The 18,325-nt window shown below is 21.6% G+C and overlaps 1 protein-coding gene across 9 annotated transcripts in view; it reads left to right on the top strand.

The window, feature by feature from the left end:
- LOC129611976 (actin-binding LIM protein 3) overlaps positions 1 to 18,128 on the top strand; it is a 103,176-nt gene extending 85,048 nt beyond the window's left edge. The window contains exons 2-14 of one of the 9 annotated variants that reach the window (XM_055525412.1): positions 3,668 to 3,756; positions 5,584 to 5,632; positions 6,791 to 7,101; positions 7,168 to 7,929; positions 8,151 to 8,204; positions 8,475 to 8,977; positions 9,039 to 9,212; positions 9,291 to 9,430; positions 11,289 to 11,398; positions 13,782 to 13,851; positions 13,957 to 13,997; positions 14,067 to 14,267; positions 14,435 to 18,127. In XM_055525412.1, the coding sequence (XP_055381387.1) occupies positions 5,623 to 5,632; positions 6,791 to 7,101; positions 7,168 to 7,929; positions 8,151 to 8,204; positions 8,475 to 8,977; positions 9,039 to 9,212; positions 9,291 to 9,430; positions 11,289 to 11,398; positions 13,782 to 13,851; positions 13,957 to 13,997; positions 14,067 to 14,267; positions 14,435 to 14,548 (2,490 nt within the window). In that variant the 5' untranslated portion in view covers positions 3,668 to 3,756; positions 5,584 to 5,622 and the 3' untranslated portion in view covers positions 14,549 to 18,127. Of the gene's footprint in view, positions 1 to 3,667; positions 3,757 to 5,583; positions 5,633 to 6,790; positions 7,102 to 7,167; positions 7,930 to 8,150; positions 8,205 to 8,474; positions 8,978 to 9,038; positions 9,213 to 9,290; positions 9,431 to 10,237; positions 10,327 to 11,288; positions 11,399 to 13,781; positions 13,852 to 13,956; positions 13,998 to 14,066; positions 14,268 to 14,434 lie in introns of those variants that run through there. The other 8 variants (XM_055525409.1, XM_055525407.1, XM_055525406.1 and 5 more) reach the window with 8 other exon arrangements.
- Positions 18,129 to 18,325: the final 197 nt, after the last annotated feature.

Consider the following 18,325-nt stretch of genomic DNA (forward strand, 5'->3'; position numbering starts at 1 on the left):
TACTTATTATATTAGTGAGGCCATTGTTAAAATTTCAAGTTTCTTCTAGTTCTACCGTCTAATGCACACTCGTTCTACTATTTCATCGTATTTTGAGTGCTAGATAGACGAAAATCAATATTATTAAATAAGAAGAGTATGATAAAAGTATCGTTTTTATTGTCAAAATATTTGATAATTACAAAATAACATGAATGTAATCATTTCATTTTTTATAGTTACATTCACAATAATCTCTTGGAAGATCCTTATTATTATTATATCATTGTTAAAATTTCAAATTTCTTCTAGTTCCACCGTCTAATGCACACTCATTTTACTATTTCATCGTATTTTGAGTGCTAGGTAGACGAAAATCAATATTATTTAATAAAAGTGTGATAAAAATTTTAATTTTACTGCCGTATTATTTTATAATAACAAAATAAAATAAAAAAATTATTATCTAATTATAAAAGTAAAAGCTTATTTATTATAATTTATTTTTATCTTTATAAAATAAACTGTATTTTGTATAGTTGACATGATCAACGATAAAATGTCATATCATTTATGAACTTTGTTGGCGCTGTTGCATTATTACTCAAATATAATCATAATGATGACTTGATGACATAACTATCTAAAGAACTTTTTTTTTAACTGTTAATATTTTCCAATTAAATTTTTTCTGCCTTTTGTTGTCTTTTGTATGTCATTTATTCTTTTAGTTTTTCTTTTTTCTCATAATTTATTATTGTTTTTCTTTTTCTTTTTAAGTACATATTCATACAATGAATTTTTAATATGGATGTTTGTTTTTGTTCACTCTTTGACATTGATAATAAAGATATTTAAAAATGTAAAGAGAAGTTTATCATTTTGTTAAAATTCAAATTAAGTTTAGGTTAGACGTCCGGTAGCACAGAAGTTTATTTTTATAATAACCATTAGTGCATATACGTACTTGGTTATTAATGGTCGTTAATGTTATTATACATACGATTATTATATATTTATTTGGAAGTACTATTTATTATGAATTTATAATTTTATACACAGTATTGACGAAAAATAAAGAGCCCAACTACTTATAAACATGTACTAGAATTTATGGCTTTTAGTTTTATTTTAGTTAACATAAGTAACTTTTTTCATGTCGTGACACCTTTCAATTTTAATAACATCTGTGTGTACTCGAATACATTATCCTACACTACATGTGCCCTAGCATCTAATTAAATATGTGCATAACATAAACTGGGTATTTAAAATATACAAAACTGTATTAGATATACATTCATATTTATATTATGTTTACATGCACAATACATATGTATAATTGATAGCGGCTTTACTTCACATATGGATATACATATGGGTCTATCGTGCATACATTTTATGTCATTCGTGTCATATAAGTTATCAATTCGAATTTGTTTTTGTTGCTCTACTGGATTTCTGTTTTACAATTTTTTGTTTTAATTTTTAAATTCATAAAATTGACTTAATTTTTCAATTAAAACAATAATATATTGTAAATTAGGAGTAATGCTATTGTTTGTAGTCGATGTTATTTTTTAACTAAAACATTGGTATGCGCTACGAGAAGAAGGGAAAAAATTGAAACAAATTTAATTTATACAAAAAAATAAAATGATATGCACAAATTGTAAATTGTGTTCAGTTTTATAAAATGTTAGACCATATTAAGAAAAATTTAAATTTAATTGGTAGAAAAAAAATAATAAAATTAAATTTTTGTTATTTATAACTTAGAATTTGAGTAAAAAGGGTGTGAAATTTTTTTTATTATTAGTTAAAAATTTTTAAAATTGTTTGGTATTTTTAACATTTTGGTTTGGTATTTGAAAGAAAAATTTGTATTGTGCTGGTATTGTTATTTAAATATTAATAATAATTGTTATTATTTGAGTGCAGTGAAAATTTTCTATACCGTTATATTAAAATAAATGACTTGGAAATTATTATTTTAAATTATTCAATAAATATTTTCCAATATCATCTTGTAATACTTAAGTAATCAATTATAAGCAATTTTTGACCATGAAATAATATAAAAGAGAAAAGCTTAAGTGTACGAAAAAATTTGTTTATAGCATCTTAATTGCATAAATATATTTACATACATATTGTGCACTAATATTATGTCTGTCATATTATTTGACACAAAATTTTAATGTCAAAATTTATTTATTTAGTCAAGTTCTTTATGTTCCCGCAGTTGTTTAAGTAGAATGAATAAACGAAGTGATAATTAAAAAAAGTAATCGCATCTTAATTACATATAGGAAATCATTTATGAAAAATAAAGATTTGAGTACAAGAATTATGTAAAATAGTTATATACCAAACATTGTTTTTGTTTTTTCAATTAAAATTTTATGTATAGTAACGATCAGATTTTAAAAATAAAATTATTTGAAAATTTTGAAATTTCAGTACATTTTTGAATTTTTTAACTCAATAATATTATTAATTTTTCCCAAAAATGTTTTTTATTTTTGAATTCAAATAAATATAAGTATATATTATTTTTCTACAAACTTTATATTAAGAGGTAATGAGTAATCTCAATGGAAAAGTAGAAAAAATAAGAAATTATGTGAGCATATTAAAAATTTATTCAGCTGTTGTAAGTGTTGACATTCGTAAAAAATTTCACAGACAAAAAATGTAGTCAACTGCATTTGAAATGAACTTGCAAACTTTATTTTCGGTTACTGACATATAATTTTTTAATATAATTTTTAATAATTAATTAAGATGCATACATAATTTTACAATATGTAATTATGTATATATAAAGTTATACAATACAAAGGTAAATAATTTTTTAAAAAGGTCTTCAAAATTTCTTTTAAGAATTCAAAAATATTGTTGTGATATATTTCGTCTTCACTTTACAAGACTTGAATATTGTGTATTTTATTCTTATACTTGAAATTTTGTGACAATCATCGTAAATGTGTTGGATGGTTAAGGTATTATCACATTCACAAACAGGTGAAGAAATTTTTTAAAAAAGAAATTTATTTGGAATGCTTAATTCCAATTCTAATTAACGGGTTTTGCCTCTATAAATAAAATAATAAATAGTATAAAAAAATTAAAAAAAAAATTTAAATATGGATATGGCTGATATAGCCAAAATATTTATATCAAATCACAGAGTATGAATTTTATAATAATTATTAAAAAATAAGAAAAATCTAACTTACTTTTAGGTAAAATTGAGAATCTATTATGTAGAAAAAAGTAGAAATTTTATATTTGTAGAAATGTAGGTATTTTATCTAAATTATTTATTTGATTTTAGTAAAAGTCACAATTTTTTTTTTCAGTTAAAACTTCTTTGCTAAAGCACTTTTTGATTATTATTGGAGTAGTTGAAAATATTGGATTATTTTCGTATAATTAAAATTTTCTAAGAATCTTCTTTTATACTATCTATGTATATATACTAATTAAAATGAATTCTTAATTTTCTTCTATATACCTATTCTATTATTAGATACAAAAAAATGTTAAACTATCTAAGTAATTTGTGTAAAAAAATGAGAAATTCTTAAAAAACCAAAAGCATTTTTTTTTCATATATGTAAGAAATTTCATAAATAATGTAAAATATCTATTATAAAAACCAACATTTTTTTTTATTTTATAGTTCAACATAATTTTTAAATAGAATGACCGAGGTGGTATTCTTGTACTATGAACTAAGAGAAATTTTTGGATATTATTGTTTCGGCTATGGTAAGGAGGGATTCAAAACTATAGAAGCAAAGAAATTATTCTTTTTTTTTTATATTTTTTTTTTTTTGTTTCTTAAATAAGTAATTATTGAATTGTACGTACATACATACATATATATCATCAAGAGAATTCATGAAACGAAAATAATTTTTTTTGTTAATGTTAAACTTTATGTGACAATATGATAATTTTAAATTTTCAAATTATAACTAAGGAAATCATATATAAAAAGATTTAAATTGATATTATTCTAAAATTACGAGTATAGAAAGAAAAAAAAAAGAATAAAAAATTTTTTTTGGAATTTTATTTTTATTACAATTACTTAATAAAAATTTATGGTTTCAAGTCACTTAAAGGTTAACTAATCTTCATACATAATATTGAACTAATTTAGTCATTAAAATTATTTAAAAACTCATATGATGTATACGCATAGATATTTTCTAAACTAAATATTTAATTACTCCAATTGTTTCATTAATTCATAATTATATATGTGTCTTGAATTGTACATTGATTGCGTATGTATTTAAGAAGGGATTTTCAAAGTAAATTTTGAGTTTTTTAATTAGAGAAAATTTATAAAATATTTTTGTATATGCAAGGTAATATTAACGTGCTATTAAAAAAAATTATAAGTAGATATTTTTAATTTTATGTAGATTTGTTCTTATTTAAAAAAAAAAAGCGCGATGGTAAGTCTTTTTTTTTTTGAAGTTTGTATTAAAATGGTTGTCATTATGAATTGGTTTAGTCAAATATGGGTATTAAACAATTTAAATCAGTTAAATCTCAGTAATAATTTAGTGAATTTTAAAAGAACGATAATGTTATATTTTCGCATATTAAGATTGAAAATGAAATTTTAAAATTTTAATTAATTTAAATTTTAATACAATTACGAGTAATTTTTAAAAGTATTTTTCTTAGCGTCTAATACACACTTTTTACTCTTAATTTTCGTATAATAAAGTGCTATTTAGGAGAAAATCAATTTTATTTAATTAAATTGCTTTGGTAATAAATCAATAAAAGTAGTAAAATTAATTTATGAACTTGGATAATTTTATAGGAAACTTTAGTTTTAATAAGACATTTAATGCTTTTCCGTACATTTATATAACAAGCTAGTTTTTTTCATTATACAATTACATATTTAAATTTCATCAATTAAGGTGTAATCGATAATGCCAAATTCCGCTCGACAATAGTTGCATCTAAGGGTTACCAAGCGTCTATCAATCAATTTATGCTAAAAATATTTGATATCAACTTCTTTATACAACTTTTGCATACAATCAGTTGCCAACAGTTCCCTTTTTCAAAAAAAAACAAAATAAGCAGTTGAAATTTTTTTATAACAATAATGGCAAAAAAATTGTAAGGTGACATTTGTTTTTTGCATTAAAGGTTATACTGCAAAAACTCTGTTGACAACATCAAAAGTTACAATATTTTTGTTAACTGCAATATCGAATAAGATGCAAAAGAAATCAACGCGCATTTTATGTTGTAATTTGTCGATTACACATTTAGTCTTCACGGTAGATATTTTTTCGCTAACTTATTCATTATTTTCAATTGTTAGTTGGGTAATCATTATAATTTAAAAACGTGCTTGGATTTTCATCAACTTTTTGACAAATTTGTTTCTAATTAAAGAAATATTGTTGCAAAATAATAATTTAATTTTAATTTAGAAATATTAATGTTAATATGATAATTCATAGAGTTAAATATATTATATAATGACGGAAAATTTTAATTTTTATTTTTAAAATGCAAACATTTGATGTACTACATTCAATATACATACATATACAGGCAACATACATACCTGAATAAATTAAGCAAATATACCAGATGGATGAAAGTATGTATAATATGTAAATTTTATAATATTATTAAAATAAAATTTATAATATTATTAATAGAATTTGTGAATAATTAAAATTTATTATGAAAATAAAATAAATAAAACTATACGAGTATTTGAATTTAAATAAATAAATACAAAAAGGGGAAATCTTTAATTAATTAAAAATTTAATTCTAGTATTTAAATTTTTATTTATACATTCAATTTTCAATAAAATTGTAATTAATTTTATTGCAATATAATAAATTTCATTTTAAATGTCTTTTTTGTTTTGTGTAAGGCTGGTTAGTTTCTCTGTTATTTCTTTTCAAATTATTTTTAAAATAAACATTGTGAAATTTTAATATTGATGTTCAAAAGAGTCTTCAACAATTTGTTTATAGCAAATAATCAAAGTGGAAAGTATGTGTCTAACATATTATGTTTAGTATTCAAGAAAAGTAGTTTATGATTTCATGTAACTTGATAATTGGTTTAAAGTTAATTGTGTTCTTCAAAATTCAAAGGAAATAGAGTAATGAACATAATAAATTAATTGGAGCATGTATTAAAATTTTAATGATTGGTTCTGTTAAGAATTGATTTTATAATTCGTATCTAACTGCTTAGTTTCAATTGTCTTTGATTTAAGTGTTACAAAGTGTGTAACAATTTTGTTAATGTTAGATTATATGTTGTAAATATATGAAATACAAAGTTTTTTGTTATTTACGTCAAGTTTGTGCTTTCAAATATATTGCAATGTTCATAATTATATAGTTTAGGTTTTGTCTCTTGATGAAAGAAGTTGCTCCAACATGTTTTTAAATTTTGCTGAAAATTATTAAAGGGATAGTTAATCTTTCTTTATTAAGTGATTCTAAGTATGTTATTGTTTCGTTTTATATGAGATGGTTCTTTAAGAGTTCATTAAATTGTGTTTTTCAGAAAGCTAAGTATTCAATAAATACATAATTTCTAAATAAAATCTCTAATGTGTTAAATAATATTGTAAATATTAAATTAATATCAAAACAAGCATGAAAAGAGCTAAAAGATATGATTTCCATTTATAAATGAAAACTATAATGTTCTAATACGTATTTGTATAATTGTTTTTTTTTTTTAATTTAAGATATTTATAAACTAAAATTATTTTATTTTATATTTTCAGGCAAAAACAAAGTTTATTGTGCTAAATGCCAAAAGAAATGCACCGGTGAAGTTTTACGTGTTGCCGACAAACATTTTCATAAGAGTTGCTTTCAATGTTGTAAATGTAAAAAATCTTTAGCAACTGGTGGTTTTTTCACCAAAGATTCTTCATATTATTGTATACCAGATTACCAAAAACTTTATGGTACTAAATGTGCTGCCTGCAATCAATATGTTGAAGGTGAAGTTGTGTCAACGATGGGAAATACCTATCATCAGAAATGTTTTACATGCACAAAATGTAAACATCCATTTCAATCTGGAAGTAAAGTAAGCCAATAAGTTTTCCTTTTCATATGTTCTATCTCATTCTAATATAAAAAAAAATTATTTTAGGTAACAAATATTGGTAAAGATGTTCTGTGTGAAAATTGTGTCGCGCAATCTTCAACTACAGCATCACCAGCGAAATCATTATTATCTAATAAAATAGAAACTCAACCTGAAATACATAATCAGCATAATAATCAAATTCAACTAAAACAACAACAGCAATTACAACAACAACCACCGCAAGAACAAGAAAAAATTAAACGTGAAGTGTCATCAATGAGCCCAACACGTGCTACTGCCCATCAACAAAATCAATCAGGTGTTATATCAGATCGTGCTAGCTTAAGAAAAGATTATGATCCAAATGAATGTGCCGGTTGTGGGGAATTATTAAAAGAAGGGCAAGCATTAATAGCATTGGATCGCCAATGGCATATATGGTGCTTTCGTTGTAAATCATGTAGTGCTGTATTAAATGGCGAATATATGGGAAAAGATAGTGTACCATATTGTGAGAAATGTTACCAAAAATCTTTTGGAGTTAAATGTGCTTATTGCAATCGATATATTAGTGGTAAAGTCCTGCAGGCAGGCGATAATCATCATTTTCATCCGACTTGTGCTAGGTGTACCAAATGTGGTGATCCATTTGGTGATGGTGAAGAAATGTATTTACAAGGTAGTGCTATATGGCATCCACGTTGTGGACCTGGTCCATCAGAAACAGGTGCTTTATTAAATGGGGGTCCAATATCTGTTGGACAAAATGGAAACTTTACAGATGGTGAATGTGATCATGTTAGTTCTAGTGCGATAAGTGAAATGGTAATTAATTTTGGTTATTGAACGTTTTCATTTTAAGAAATATTTTCTAAAATTATCACGATTTTAAGCAATGAGCAAATAATAGTAATAAAATAAACTCACTCAATTGCTTTTTTTTATTTTTTGTTGGGCTTTTTAATTTAAAACTTTGTAAAACCATGCATGTAGCTTTTTCTTTTTTTTTCTTTAATTTAACATTATTTTGGCTTGCATTTTTGCAGTTTTTACGTTCGAGAACACCAAGCATTAATGGTTCTATTTATTCTAGCCGAAAGGTTTGTAATTTTAATTTTTATTTACTTTTATTTAATTTTTTATTTTATTAATTCATTTTTTAATTTTTAAAAACACCGCCAAAATTTTTAATACTTTTCGCTTTAAGTGTTTGCTATTGTCATGTTTTGAAACATATTGTTGGAAGCACAACTAAAATAAAGCACCAACATTTTAATCGCTAAATTTTTAAAACACAATAGCAAATTTGTATTTTAATAGTGATTGCATTCGTTTTCAATATTGAAATTAATTATTGCTTTTAATTTTAGTATCGCACTGTAAGTCCAGGATTAATTTTACGTGAATATGGTCGACATGGTTATGAGGACATTTCCAGGATATACACTTATAGTTACTTAACCGATGAACCACATTACTTACGTCGTCCAATTGAACCATATGACAAAGCCCCAGTTTCACCTCACTTTCATAGACCATCTAATTTTGGTAGTACAACAAGCAGTCGACCTTCATCTAGACCACATTCTCGTAGTGCTATGAAAGTTTTAGTTGATACAATACGTTCGGAAACACCGAGACCAAAAAGTCCACATATGAATAACGAAGAACCAATAGAATTATCACATTATCCAGGAGCAAAAAAACCGCCACCTGGCGAAAAACCAAAAATAGAACGTGATGATTTTCCTGCCCCTCCTTATCCATACACAGATCCCGAACGAAGACGCAGATATTCCGATACATATAGAGGTGTACCAAATTCTGATGAAGACGAAGTAGACAATGAAGAAAATGAGGAACCAGAAACCGAGTAAATATTTTTTTATTTTTAAAATTATTTTAAATTAGTAATTAGTTAATGTTTCTTTCAGACGTTTAAAAAAAGAAGCCGAAGAATTAGAAAAATTAAATTCAAATATGGGTTCTGTAATAGCAAGGGATCTCAAGGAAGCTGTTAGATATAGAAAATGGAAGCAACAAAATTTGGATCCGAGAAATGCGTCACGAACACCATCTGCATCAAAAGAGCCTGTTTATAAATTACGGTAGAGCTAACTATTAAAACGAACATTTTGTTTTTTTTTTTTTCATAAAGTTTTTATTATCAACATATATTTTTGTAGTTATGAATCACCTGTAGGAGCTTCACCATCTAGAAATGCAGATCACCAAAAACCATTTTATGATGACGAAATATTTGATAGATCAACTAGCTATAGAGGATCCGTTGGAAAATCACTTGGTAATGCACCCAGTTATAATGGTATGCCTCCCTAATTAACAATTGGCTTTCAGTTTTTCTTAAATTAAAATTTATTTATAATTTTAATAATGTTTTATTTTAAATTATAATCAATAAATATGAAGAAAAGAATTACTAAAAGATAATTTCGGTATCAATTTAAAAACAATAAATTGATTTTATTTAAAATCAAATTGTCAATTAAAAATTTTAAATTTTTATTACGTATTTTTAAATGAATTGTAATATTCTGTAGTGAACTATGTTCTGGGCAAACATGTTGATTGAAAATTTTCATCATTAATTTTTTACGATTTATTGTTTTTAAAAACTTTTTCGATTAAATTTTTATAAAAATCATAACGAATTTATGTAAATCTAATGTTTGTATAAAGAGCAGAACTCATTTCAAGTAAAAAAATATGTAGCTAAATATTAAAATAGTTAAATGTTATATGTTGCTAATTAAAATAATTTAAAATGAAAATGTACGATTTTTACGTACTTACACGGTTTTGAAGGATTTGACAACTTTTCTTCATATTTGTACTATAAATTATATAAAAAATTTTTATTACATAATATAATTATATCCTTTTTTATTTCCGCTTTGTTAAAATTACTTTTTTTTACTAAAATCAAAATTACAATAAATAATATTTGCTGCAAAAATGAAACTTTTACCTTCATAGCGAACAATTTCAGATAATAAAATTAAAATAATAAAAACAAATTTTGAATAACATTCTAACAAATTTAATATACAAAAAGATCAGAAAAGCAATATTAAATTTTAATACTATTTTTTCCAAAATTGTATAAAAATAGCAATACATTCCTATCGATCGCCACCAAAACCAGGATACGGCTTTAAAACTTCCACATTACCGCCTTCAATTAGAAATGGTTATAGTTCAGTAAGTGCAAATTAATTAAACAAAAAATCAAATGCAACTATAAAATTTAAAAAAAAAAATCTTCATTAAACAACATTTTTTTTATTAACACACTCTGTTCTTTTCACATTTATACAAAATTTAACAAAATAAGAATATAAAATTAAATAAAAATGGGATGCATTTTTCTGTACTTTTTTTAGTAAAGGTTTTTTCTTTAGTAAAAATAACAATGAATAATTGTAATTACAATTAAAATAAATGAATAACAAAAATCACATTGCTTTTATAGTTTTCTTGTATTAACAAAATCGTGTGGTTTTGCCCTTTCATCATAGGAATGACTAGCTGTTAATTACTCTTGTCATTAGAAGTTTCATTAATTGCGACAAAGTCAAATAAGAAGAATACCAAAATGATTACCGATAAAAAAATTTTTATTTCATTTACTTTTTTTTCTAAGTGATCAGGAAAAAGTAAAAGTAAGATTTTCTTGAATGAAATCTATTATTGAAAAAGAATCAGATAATTTTTTTTACCCAAATTTTACTCTGTATATAGGTTTAAATATCTTTAAAATAAAAAAAAATGAAAATACATTGTTAAAGTTTAATTAAAATTTTGCTTAAATTTTTGTTATATCAAAATGTACTATAGCTAATTTCGAAAGAAAATCTTACTTCAAAATATTAGGTTTTAATAATAGTTAATAAAAAATATGATTACATTGAAATATAGTTATTTTTTTAAACATGGCAGAATATTTATGAGAAATATTTTTTTCTTTCTATTTTAAATGCTGCTTTTGAATAAATTAAAAAACAAAAAATATCATTATATAAAATTCAATATTGAATCTAACAAATTTTTATGCGCCTGGGAAATTATAATATTGTTTTGCTATTAATTTATGAAATATTGCAAAACTGTTTTAAATATTGAAAAATTTACAACATCTTTAAAAAAAAAAAAATTATCAAAAGTGGTGAGTTCGCGACGTCATGTTCCTAAACCTGGATACACTTTGGCTCCTCGCTCGCATACTTTCAGTTCTGCTACAACTACTGGTTCTGTTGCACAACCTACCGCTACCGTAAGCTTTTAAATAAATGTCGATGTGTTTTCTTTCTAAAAGCATTTCCTAAACTAAAAAATTTAATTTAATTATTAATAATTTACAATTAGTAATATTACAGTTTTAATTTTTTTTTTATTCAAAGTTCAAATCTAATATCTAAATTATTTAGAAATAATACTTAGGTTAAATAAGATCTTATCTATTAAAGTTCGGTGAATTTAATGAAATAAAAAATTTCATTTTTCAAATTTCATATACTATTGTTCTTACATAGGTTTATTCATATAAATATGTAATAAATTAATGATTTTTTTTTAATTTAATTTCATTTTCGCTAAAAATGAATATTACACATTTAATTTCTTAAAGATACTTTAAATATTTTCTTAAGAATTCGGAAACATTTCAATTAACACAACACGGTTTCTTTATATTACTTCTACGTTATTATTTTAAATTATTCATTTTAATCTACATGTTTCGTATATAATTTTAATATAAGTAAATATTCTAATTATAACCAACTTTTAAAACAATATTTTAAGCTATAATTAATTTATTCTGTAATTCAAAATAAAAATCAAAACAAATCGACAATTAGGAAATGCTTAAAAATTTTCGCAATAAAGTTTGTTTTTCACAATATTTTCCTTTTATATTTTCCGTTTTAGTCAAAGTTCCTTTTTTTGAATTAATTTTATTTTTAAATTTTATTTTACATTTTCTATTTTTGTGTATATACAAAATATATTCAAAAGGTTGTGCATTTTTCTTTTCTTAATTTTCTCAATTTAATGTATTAAGGTTTGTTTTATATTTATTCTAATTTTAAGATGTTAATATTTTGTTATTATAGTGTATGCTGTTGTAGGTTTAATATTTTTTATGAATGTTATTGAATTAATTCGCATTAATTTAAATTTTTTTTTGACACAAATTATAATTTACATTCTGAATGTTTTTTATGTTTCTACATATTTTTAATTTTGTATCCTAAGTTTTAAATTATTTAGAAATAGTAATTCGGTTTGAATAAGTTTTAGAATATAAAAAATTAAAATAGTTTAGATATGATTTTTTTTTTCAAGATTAAAATATATTAATTGCCTTTGTCAGTAAAAAATTTTTGATCAATTATTCAAATAAAAAAAAAAATGAATATTGGTTTTTAAAAGTGAAAAATATTTTTGAAACTTAATTTTTCTTTGTAGCTTTATATACATAATTTTTTTGTACTTTTAAGTTTTTAATTGATTCTATCTATGGTATATTAGATGAATTTAGGTTTTTTGAAAATGCATTCATAAATTCAAAATTCTTTTGAAAATAAGAATGTATATTCTTATGCAAGTTTGTTACCATTCGCATATTCTTATTTGTTTATTCCATTAAGTTTTATTGAATTTTTTTATTTTTTTTTTTATTCTTATTTATTTAAATTAAAATCATAAAAAATATTTTTGATTTTGCACATTGAAAAATTGTAAATTTTTTACTTGTTTGTTTTAAATACATTTGTAATTAAATTACACAAAGAATTCCTCTTTGTTTTATAAGAACAATGAGATTTATATTATTCATAAAAATTTTAATAATACAGATTTATGCTTTACATCAATTTAATAATATTGACAATTTTTAATTAACTTTTATTTGTATAAATAAAATTATAATTATAAAAAAAGAAAATATTTAAGATTTTATTGAATAAGAAAATGAAAACTGATTTTTTCTCATGTGTTCTTTAATTGCAAAATGTATATTAATATTATTTTTGGTGTTGTAAAAATTTTATAAAATTTTTCTTTAGTTCACATATTTCCAAATAATGATTAAATTGCACTTTTTATTATATTGCCAATTACATTTTCTTAAAAACTGTTTTGCTTGATGCTTTGACTTACAATCCAAAATTCCCTTTTCATAGCACACATTCATTTTATATTCATATATATATATATATTTATATTTTTAAATTTCAACACAATGTTCGCATTCACTTTAACTTAACAATAAGAAAACTAAAAATTTTAAATAATGCAAGTATTAAAATTTAGTGCATCTATATTTACTTGAAATATATATAATTTATATATAATTTTTATTTCTGTATCATTTAAAAAAGTAATTAAAAAGTAAAGAAAACTTTTAAAATAATTTACAAAGTTGAAGAATAAATTAATTTTGTTTCATTGTTGATGCATGTATGAATAATTTTTAAGTAAAACTCAAAGAAATATTTTTATTAAAAGTTATTGTTAATAAAATAAGTTATTAGGATGGCATTGAGTTGAAATTTAAGTTCATTAAAATATTTTTATTTTAAAAGCATGAACCCATCTTTACATCAAGACCTAACATAATAAATATAAAAAATATATAAATATATATCTTATAGGATTTCTCATATGGCGGACTAGTTGATAAAACCCACAGTACTGATTTTAGTTGTGGGAAATCCGATGGAGGTGAATTTCACAAATTAATCTGTTTTTTTTTTTTTATTTTAATATAAAAAAAAGGGAAATAAAATTTTGATGAACTTTTCTTTTTTTTTTTTTGTAATAATATAGCTTCAGTGGATTCAATAACAGAAGGTGATAGAAGGGCATTGGTAAGTTTTTTTGAAATACATATACGTGATGAATTTATTTTATAAATACATCTTTTAATTTATTTTTAGATGGGAGGTGAATTGCCTGCCTCAAGTACCTATTCGGGCGTATTATCTTATCATTATCCACAAACTGGTTTAATTCGAAGAAGCTTACCAAATATGGCACATTCAATGCTTGTACATGAACCAGCTAAAATATATCCTTATCACTTGCTTATTATTACAAACTATCGATTACCATCTGATGTTGATCGCTGTAATTTAGAGGTACGTTTTCTTAATTTTTTTTTTATCTATACAAAAATGTGTAATAGAATTGTCATATATTTTGTATCATAACAAAATTTTTATTGATTGTAACAAAATTTTTATTTTATGTGTATGATAAATTTTTATTTTCAAATATTTAATTGTATTTTTTTTTTAAATTTTAGCGTCATCTTTCTGATGTTGAATTTGAACATGTATTACAATTTACAAGATCCGAATTTTATCGTTTACCTCAATGGCGGCGTAATGAAATCAAAAGACGAGCAAGATTATTTTAAAATAATAATGTATTATGTAATAATTTAATATTAACAGAATATGAAATATTATTTATAAAAATTATATATGTATGCAATATATATATACATATATATATATGTATACCCAAATGCATAATATAAAAAAAATTCTATTCACAAATTTAAAAATTGAAGTAAAAACAAAAAATAATATGATAAAAGCAATCAAAAAAAAAAATAACTAAAAACAGAATTTTAAAAATTCTATTCTAATGAATAGTAATAGGAAAACAAATAAAAATATTACAGCCTAAAATTTTGTAAAGCTTAAAAATTTTAAGAACACGTGAAGTAGAATATTTAAAAATATTTTTTATCATTTCTTTTCCGCTAAGAATTTCTTCAAAATCGATAATATTGAGAATTTATGTTATCTACAAAAATAAGGCTTTCAAAACTGAAAGAAATTTTATTTTTAAATTTATTTTAAGGAATTAATTTTATTTTCATTGACGACATAGGAAAATCTAGGATCCTATAAAAGCAATTTATAAATTTGTGGTTTTAATGGAACTTTTTTGCATTCAGCTGCTCTTGTCCTTTTAGTTTCCTAAAAAATCTTGAAATATTTAATATTTTTTAAGCTATTTAATTGTTTAAGGAAAACAATTTTCTGGTTTTTTAGATTAGTTTTTTTTTCTATTTTCTTGGGTATACCTTTATGTGAACTGAAACTTTAGTTTAAAAATTTTCAAGGAGCTTGCGATTACTTTTATTTTGATATTTCGTTGCGGAACCACATAATTTTAAATTTTTATCTATTTCTAGTTTAATTTTTATAACCAAAAATTTAATGCCAGAGTAGCACTTTCTATAATTTGTATGTGTATATTATTTGAAGATAATATCGCATAATTAATTATACTTTTTTAAACTGTTTTTAATTTTTTTTTAATTTGTTTGTTTTTTTTAATGACTATTTTAATAAGAAATGGTGAAATTCAGATATATATTTAGAGCTGTAGGTTAAAATTTATATATTTTTGATTTAAACAACACATGAAAACAGAAAGAATACATTTTTTTTATATTAGAATAGTTTAAATCAAAAAATTAGAATATGAAATTTGATAGGAATTTATGAATATATATATATAAATATAAATACATAAATATATTAATTCATTTTTAGAATGTTTTATTCAAATATACGTTAGTTATCACCATATAGTTTTCTATCAATGCGTACATATAGATTTAATTGATGTTTACTGTAAAAATTTAGCCATTTATTTAATTATTTATTGTATTAGCTTACTTGAAAATTTTTCAAAAAAAATTTGATAAACTTTTTTTTTGCTTTAAAATTTCATTAAATTTTTATTATTATTTTGTATTTTAAAGAATTTATAATAAAAGTTTTTGGCTTGTGTAGAATAAGATAGTATGAATTTATGTTAAATATTACATAATTCTGATAAATTGGGAAACAACATAAGCATAATTAAATTTAATACGATAGTTTAGGAAAAAAAATTTATAACACATTTTATACTTTGAATCCTAAGTTAATTTAGCATTCTAAAATTTCAACAATAAATTAAAATATTCTAAGTAGTATTTTTATAAAATTTTGTTAATATTGTATTATAAATTTTTAGTTTCAGTAAGAAGATGTGTACATTTTTTAAGTTCATCAAAGAAATAAATAAAAAAGAAAACTTATTAATATAAAATTAAAAGCTATTATAACAAAAACTATTATATAAATAAATTATAAAACATGATTTTAGAATGCTATATTACAATGTATTACAACAAAATTGATGGCAAATTATATTATATGGTAATATTGACTTGAATAAACATAAATTTATAACTACATTAATAAAATATACATAGTAATATAATGACATAATTGATATTTATTGGTATTTAAAAAATTTTGCATTATTAAAAATATAGCAGAATTCGTAAGGATTTAAGCTTTAAAAAAAGATAAATAATAGCTCCTAGAAAGTAAAGACGAAAAAGAAAAGAAAATGAAATGAAATGAATTTTTCAATAATTAAATTTAAAACTACATTAACTGTATTTTGCAGTGTTTAAAAATTAAAGTTTTTACTATTTAATTTGCTTTATACTTTTGCCTCTGCAATTGTTTTCAAAAATATTTTGGTTTTGAAAAGCAATGCATTTTAAGTACAGATATTTTAAGATTTGGAGATACAAGAAATTAGGAAATTTTTTCAATATAAATGAAAAATTATCCAGACAAAGAATTTTATTTGAACTCATACCTATTCGTATACAAAATTTTTAATTAGAAAATCAATATTATATAGTCATTGTCCTGTTTATTTAGAATTATTTTTGTTTAAAACTAATGATAATATAATTTTTTATATAAAACATTAGTTATAATATAAAAGATTGTGTTATCGTATGTTCCAAACAAAAATAATAATAATTAGCATATTATTATTTTTAAGTGTTTCTTTTATTTTCGCGATATTTACACATAATTCCTTTGTGGTGCTTAGATTTTTTAAATTCTAAATATTTGATTTTATTTATTATAATGAATACAAAGATAAAAAAAAAATACCAAACCCATCACAAACATTGATTTAATATAAAAATGAAATAATTAATAATTTTCCTTTTATAACATAGAAATGATAGAATTTTTAATTGGTTAAATTATAATGAAAAATGTGTGTAATTTTGAGGCAAATAAAATATAAATATAAGTGAATATATAAAAATTTGTGAATTTTTAAAACAACATACATAACATAAATTAAAATGAAATTAATATAAAACAAAAAGCATTTATAAAAAATTTGTCGTCAGAAATAATTTTTGATTTCCTCTTTTTTTAAAAATTAATTTTAATTAAAAATAATTCTAACTAAATATGCTTGATTTGAATTATTTTGAATTTAAATTTTTTTATTTAGATATTTAAAAATTAGTTAATTAAAGTAAATTTATGCTGTTAAATGAAATTGTTTAAAAATATTATATCCCAAATATATTTTGTAATTTTTATTACTTTAATAAAGTTAAAAAAGTTAATATATGTATATATATGAAAAATATATTTGTATGTATATAATAAATAAGCATATTGAGAGAAATATATAATAATAACTTTTAATTAACTAATATGTCAAAATTTACTACAAACACAATTTGAACCCTCCTTATGAAAATATCGTATTCAATAAGAATTCTGTAGATAAGCATAATATTTATTATATTAGTAAAATTTATATTGAAACTTATTAAAATATTACTTCATAGAGTACAAAATTAATTAGAAAATGAAATTAACTTATTCAATTATGATAAAGATGAATTATTAAATAGATTACAGAAATTTAAATAAATCAAAATAATTTAAATCAAGCATTGAATTTTTTTATGTTATTAAAATTATTTCAAAAGAATAGAGATTAATTTATAATCTAAATAGTAATAAAATGAATTGAAATTGAAATGTTTTAATTTTACCATTTTTATACTTAAAAAAATTTAATACGGAATAATTTTGAAAAATTATTATTGAAAATTAAAAAAAAGAAAATATCATAAATCTTAAGAATTTGAGCTTTTATTTTAGAATATTTAAGTATGTACACTTCAATTTTTACATTAATTTTTTTTTTATATTTTTATTGTAATTTAACTAAAATTACAACTATAAAAATACAAATTTTTAATCTGTTCCGTTTTTATTTATTTATTTTATTTAAATTTTTATTTATATAATGTGTACATATTATATAGTTTTAAAAATTTATTAAAAAA

The sequence above is a fragment of the Condylostylus longicornis genome, unplaced genomic scaffold (genome assembly GCF_029603195.1).
Source record: "Condylostylus longicornis isolate FDR11 unplaced genomic scaffold, ASM2960319v2 ptg000055l, whole genome shotgun sequence".
Lineage (NCBI taxonomy): Eukaryota > Metazoa > Arthropoda > Insecta > Diptera > Dolichopodidae > Condylostylus > Condylostylus longicornis.